This window comes from Mustela nigripes, chromosome 6 (genome assembly GCF_022355385.1).
Source record: "Mustela nigripes isolate SB6536 chromosome 6, MUSNIG.SB6536, whole genome shotgun sequence".
NCBI lineage: Eukaryota > Metazoa > Chordata > Mammalia > Carnivora > Mustelidae > Mustela > Mustela nigripes.
Window position 1 is genome coordinate 2,873,105 of NC_081562.1, and position 6,476 is coordinate 2,879,580.

General features: G+C 60.9%; 1 protein-coding gene across 1 annotated transcript in view; it reads right to left on the reverse strand.

The window, feature by feature from the left end:
• The window catches only part of LOC132020224 (TBC1 domain family member 22A-like), a 221,423-nt gene extending 215,038 nt beyond the window's left edge, over positions 1–6,385 (reverse strand). The window contains exon 1 of the mRNA XM_059404436.1: positions 6,170–6,385. Coding sequence (XP_059260419.1) covers positions 6,170–6,231 — 62 coding nt within the window. The 5' untranslated portion in view covers positions 6,232–6,385. The remainder of the gene's footprint in view (positions 1–6,169) is intronic.
• Positions 6,386–6,476: the final 91 nt, after the last annotated feature.

The following is a 6,476-nucleotide window of genomic DNA, read 5'->3' on the forward strand; positions in this document are numbered from 1 at the left end:
CAGTGGGTTAAAGCCTCTGCTTTCGGCTCAGGTCATGATCTCAGGGTCCTGGGATCGAGCCCCACATCGGGCTCTCTGCTCAGCAGGGAGCCTGCTTCCTCCTCTCTCTGCCTGCCTCTCTGCCTGCTTGTGATCTCTGTCTGTCAAATAACTAAAATCTTTAAAAAAGAAAAAAAAAAAAAAACAAGAGCGAGCTGGTCAGGGCAGCAGCTCCAGGCTCCCGAGAGAAGAGGCAGGGCCTCCGCCTAGTTCGTGGACCCAAGAAGACACAAGCTATGGGTGGAGCCCTTCCAGCTTTGCTCCCGCCCTTCAGGACTAACTGCACTCCGCAGAGGTGGGGGGGGGGGGGGCAGGAAGACAGATGCAAGTACCCGGTCCACATTCAAGGGCAGGACTTTGCAGGGCCGGGTGTGGAAGGCCACCCACAACCCCTCCCATCCAACGCCCCTCCCACACGCTTCTCCGACCACCCTCCTCCGGCCCAGGGGTTTTTTTGTGGCTGCTGTTAACAATCTGCCACATACAGCAGTTCAAACACACCCATTTATCATCTTAAAGTCTGGAGGTCAGAAGTCCAGAACAGGTCTCAGGGGGCTAAAGTCCAGGTGTGGCCATTGCTGCACTCATTTACGGATGCACTGGGGAGAGTCCACTTCCTACTCCCACAGGCTGTTGACAGAATTCTGCTTCCTGCGGTTGTAGGACCAAGGTCCCCGCCAGCTTCAGGCAGAAGGTCACTCCTGGGGCCGGAGGCCACCACACCTCCCAGGGCTCATGGTCTCTTCCTCCATTTCCAGAGCTGGCAACGGCCGACCAGTGTGTGGCTGCTGTAGATCCTGACCACTTGTCCGCGCTCGCTCCGCGGTCACCCAGGTCACCCAGGACAAGGTAATGTCTCAGGTTTTCCACAGACATTCCCTCTCCTTTGCCAGGTGACCTTGTTCTAGGCTCCAGGGATAAGGACATGGACCTCTTTGGGGAGCGCGACTCTGCAACCACACCCCATCCCTCCAGCCAGAACGCTGCGGGTCACCTCAACCCCAACAGCCGACGCTGGGCCGCAGGGAATCCACGCTCCAGCCGCAGCCCGAGGCAGAGCCAACCCCCCTCCGCCATCCACCCTGTCCTCAAGGACCATGAACAGGCCCGAGCGCCTCCCTTCAGTGCTTTCTCAAGGCTCTTTTCTTTTTTTCTTTTTTTCTTTTTTTTAAAGATTTTATTTATTTTATTAGACAGACAGAGATCACAAGTAGGCAGAGAGGCAGGCAGAGAGAGAGGGGAGGAAGCAGGCTCCCTGTTGAGCAAAGAGCCCGATGCGGGGCTCGATCCCAGGACCCTGGGATCATGACCTGAGCCGAAGGCAGAGGCTTTAACCCACTGAGCCACCCAGGCGCCCCTCAAGGCTCTTTTCTGGGGCCTCCCAAGCCCTGCCCGCCTCCCACCGGTCTTCTCACAAGGCTCCCCGGCTCCCTTTCTCCTCCGCAGCTCCGGGGACCCCCGCCAGGCGTGCTCTGACGCCCATCCCGCATCTCCGCTGCTCCACGGGCTGCCCCTCTGCATCTCCAGGGCTGGGGTCAGGCATGACCTCTGCTGGAAGGGCGCGGCCTCGCACTGCCGCGGGGTCCTATGCTTCGGCCCGCGCCCCCGGGTGCTGACCTTCGAAGCACATACAGACGTGCTTGGGTCTCCGTCAGCCCTGCGCCCCCCAGAGCCACACTTCTTGGCTCAGCCTGCAGCACAGGACCTGGCACACGGAGGATGTTCTGGACGCACGAAGGGCCTCCCCCCCGCCCATGAGCGACGGCGGCCTGGTCAGTCTGTGGAGCGGACGTCTCACCAGCTCGGAGACGCCTCAGGCTGTGCCCGCCGGAAGCTGAAAGCGCTCTCCCAACACCGAGAGCTGTCCCCCGCTCTGGCTCTACCCCAAGCACCCGCGGCCTCGCCGGATCCAATCTGGGCCCTTCTGGCCGCCATCCCACTCACAAATGTCACCCTTCCCAGGCCCGCCGGCCACACCGCCTCCTGCGGGAAGAGCCGAGCCGCCCCAGCCACCGGCGGACCCACACCGGAGGGCTTGCTCGGATGGCGCCTCTCCTGGGAGGCCTGCTTTGGCCATCCTGGCACCAGGAACCCTGCCCACGCCACATGCCTCCGACCAGCCCTCCCAAGGCTCTGTCTGAGGCTTCCATCCCAGGATGACAGGTCCCCCCTCCCCACGGGTGATCTCTTCTTAACTGAGCCGTGTCTTTATTCTCTGACCTTCCCACGCCACTGCAAGCTCTGTGAGGGCACTGGTTCTGATCTGTTTGCTCACTGGTGTATCTCTGGAACTGTTATGGGCACTGAGTGCAGGTTAAACAAATAGCTACCAAAGGAATAAAATTTTCAAATTCTCAAAGCTGCTCCAAGAGGCTTTCTCTCATGCTCATCAAAGAGAACTAGACCCGGGCGCCTGGGTGGCTCAGTGGGTTAAGCCGCTGCCTTCGGCTCAGGTCATGATCTCAGGGTCCTGGGATCGAGTCCCGCATCGGGCTTTCTGCTCAGCAGGGAGCCTGCTTCCCTCTCTCTCTCTCTCTCTGCCTGCTTCTCCATCTACTTGTGATTTCTCTCTGTCAAATAAATAAATAAAATCTTTAAAAAAAAAAAGAGAACTAGACCCGACCAAATAAATATGCACCTGGAGATCCCAGCCGCTCAGGACAAAGCCAGCTTCTTCCGGTTACCCTGGCAGAAGCCCACGGCCCCAAGCCGACATAACGTGGGGACGGTCACACAGAGATTAGTAGAAAAAGAAAGGCTGAAACCCAGACCACAGAACCAAGTCAAAGATGCTTCCACCGTATCAAAGAGCCGGCCTCATCCGGAAGAGGAATTTCTAAGGAAGCTCCCGCCAAGAAGACGACCGAAGAGCCAGCGTGGGGGGCTATTGCCAGACCACCTCTCACGCTGTGGGAGACCCTGGCCAAATCACTACTCCCTCCAGGGGCGCCTGGTGGCTCAGTGGGTTAAAGCCGCTGCCTTCGGCTCAGGTCATGGTCTCAGGGTCCTGGGATCGAGCCCCGCATCGGGCTCTCTGCTCGGTGGAGAGCCTGCTTCCTCCTCTCTCCCTGCCTGACTCTCTGCCTGCTTGTGATCTCTGTCTGTCAAATAAATAAATAAATAAATCTTAAAAAACAAAAAAAAGGAAAGAAAGAAATCACTACTCCCTCCAGGTTAACCCAGAAGGCGGGCCGAACCATCACCATTTATCAGCATCAACAGTGCACAGGGCAGAAAGGCGCCTCCGGACACCCACAGCGCTCACGGTCTGGAGAAGAAAACGAGCACACGCCAACGATGCGGAGTTTGATACACAAACAGGACTTCGGCTCAGACGGCGGGAAAACACGCTAGGCTTTACAAGGAGGTGCCCTGGAGGTGACTTTGAAAACTAAAAAAATAAAATAAGCCAGGCACAGGGGAGGAGAGGGGGGCAAAGAACATTCTGAGCCGCTCAGAGAGCACGGAACGGACAGCGGTATCACGCAGCCTGGACAGCAGGGGACCTGCGAGTCACGCAGTACCACGGAGGGCGATGTGGCTCCAGAATCGGGCAGGGCTCGGGTTATGAAGGGCTTCCTATGCTCCTCCACATGGCATTTCAGAGGAATCACGCAAGGGCCTTCACCCGAGCCAGCCTCAGGGAGCGTCAGCTGTGAGACAGTGTGCGGCTTTGGATCTCCGAAACACTAGGGAGCTGCCACACTTGCAGGCCACCAAGAATCGTGCCGGGCAAACAGTAAGAGCTCAGTGACCACCTGCCATTATTGTCGCGAGGACATGTGATGAGGGAATGATTGCTAACGAACTGGTAAAGGCTACGCTGTTGAAAGACCCTTAACAGTTCTGTGGTCTGCGGTGAGTCTGTTCGCCCTCCGCTCGGGTCCACACTCCAAGAGCGAGACGATCCTGGGACGCACTGAAAGGGCCGGGAGAGCCGCCGGCAGCGGGCCAGGACTCCGCCAGCGCTGTGCTCGTGCAGAGAAGGACGAAGGACGCGGCGATCGCCACAGGAAGTGAGCTACTGACGGCCGAGAGAGCCGGCCTTCGCAACCCCTCCTGGAGCCCAGAACAGCAGCACCGCCAGGGCCAGACCGCAGGAGGCGCGGGGCACAGGCCGCTGGGCAGGCCTTTCCAGCAGGCCCGCCCTCTCCTCTGTGCCCTGCTCTCTGCAGGGACAGCCTCTGGCAGCTCTCCAAGCCTCCATTCCAATCTGTAACACGCAAAAACGCTTAAGACACGCAGAGTGCCAAAATCAGAAGGAAACGGAAGTCTGTGTCGGGTGACCCAGAACCTCACAGAAGCTGGGGCCCACGTGAGCTTCCCGTGCCCATCATACCATGAAAGATACGGATCCTCCCGTAGCTCTGCAGGCTTGGAGTCCAAAATCAAGCTGCGGGCACGGCCATACTCTCTCTGAACTCCTCAGGGACGACCCCTCCTTGCCCCTTCTGGCTTCCGCTGGTTGCCTGGGACCGTTGGCCTTCCTGGCCTTACGAACGCACGTGGCAGGAGAGCTTCTGTGTGAACGCACGGCCCCAACCTCCGCCTCCGTCTTCACATGCCATCTTCCCTACCTCTGTCTGTGTCCACATCTCCCTCTTCTTTTAAAGACATCAGTCCCTGGACGAGCAGTCACCTAACGCAGTACGACCTCATTTTAACTTGATTACCTCTGCCACGGTGCTATTCCCCAATAAGGTCACGGTCACAGGTTTCCAGGTGGACATGACGGGGCGGGGGGGGGGGGGGGGGGGGGGACAGTACTGAACCCAACACAAGGACAAACTACCACGAGGCACAGCCATGGGTCCAAGCGTTATTCACCACGATAACTGCACGCCGCAGCTCGACTATCCCTGGAGCTCGGCTGGCTAAGAATCAGTTTCTTTAGACTGAGGAGGAACCAAAACCTCAACGCCGAACGGCAACACACAAAAGCTCTCCTGCCCCGTGGCTCGCTTCTCCCAGAGTCTATGCTCTGGAGTGCACGTCTCTGTCACTGCTGGGACCTCCCATCCTCCGCCCTGCCAGAATTTTCACATCACCTTGACCCTGACGTTGGTTTTGAAGAAAGCTCTTTTCTTCCTCCATCACGCACAACCCCGGGCGTGAAGCGGGACCTCTGGCCGCCTCTGCCCATCCCCTCTGAAGTCATGTGTCTGAGTGGCCGGTAACTCACTGCTACCAACTCCCAAATCTCTGACAATGGGACGTTTCTGGCTGAACACAGGAGTTCCAAGTTCACAGCTCTGCCGCCCGCCCAGTGCGGGCCCTGTGCGAGGTCTAAGAACAAGCCGGGCTTAGAAACGGTCGGGGGAGGAACTCGGACACCAGGGTTCCTAACGTCCAGTACTCGGACGCTGGTTTCCAAACAGAGTGACCGCGTCTGGGAATCCTGGCGGCTGCTTCCTCCAGTCCGATCGCCAGCCGCTGGCTCCTCGCAGGCACTGTCCACGCGCTGTCTTCACGCTGCGGCCCGGCCAGCGCTCAGCGACGGGCGGATCAGGACTTCGGAGCCCGACAGCTCCCAGGGGGCACCCAGGCCACTGCGTGCGCTTCCTTTCCGGGCGGGTGGTGCTTGTTCTTTCCGTCGCTTGCTCCCTGCTGCTGACTCAAGAAAGCAGACGGTTCTGAGGCCAAAAGTGGGGCTCGTGGAAATTCCCCGGGCGTCTCAAAGCCCCCGGAGCGACTCCTCGGCGAGGCGAGCGCGGCCGGCCGTGCGCAGCGCGGACAAGGCGGCCATTCAAGCGGGCCGAGCCGCCACGCCCCCTCGCAGAGGCCGCCGCCCGGCTAGCACGGCCCGCCCCGGGCAGTCCCGCACTCACCCAAGTCCTCGCATCGCGACCCGAGCCGGCCCCTCTCGGCGCCGCGGGGAGCCCCGGCGCCGCCCGGGGGGACCGGACCCTGCCCGTGTCGGGACACACGACCTCGACGTACGCGCAGCCACCGCCTCCCAGACCCGGCGCTCGGCCCCCTGCGCCCCCGACGCCCCTCACGTCCCCAGCCGTCCTCCCGCAGCCCAGGCCACCGTCCCCAGACCCCCGACTGCCCCCGCAGCCCAGCGGGCCTACGCGCCCACCTGACCTCTGACCCCTGACCCCGACCCGGCCTCCCCCGTCACACCCACCTGCCCGGGACTTTGCTGCTGCTGCGCTTCCAGAACTGCTTCCTGGCCCCGTCGCTGGCCATGGCCCCTCCTCATCCCTCAGACCCGCGGCCCCGACACCCCTAGCGCGGCCGGCCGGCCCCGGCGGTCCCTTCCCGAACCCCGGGTGGCCCCTCCGCGGTCCCGGGACGCCCGAGCCCGGAGCCTAGAGGCTCTTCCGCCTCCTTCCGGAAGTTGTGCCTACGCGCGTCCGGAAGTCCCGCCTCCGTCCCCGGCGCGCCCGACGCACGGCGCGGGCGCTGACGCAGTTAGAGGGCGACGCGCGGGA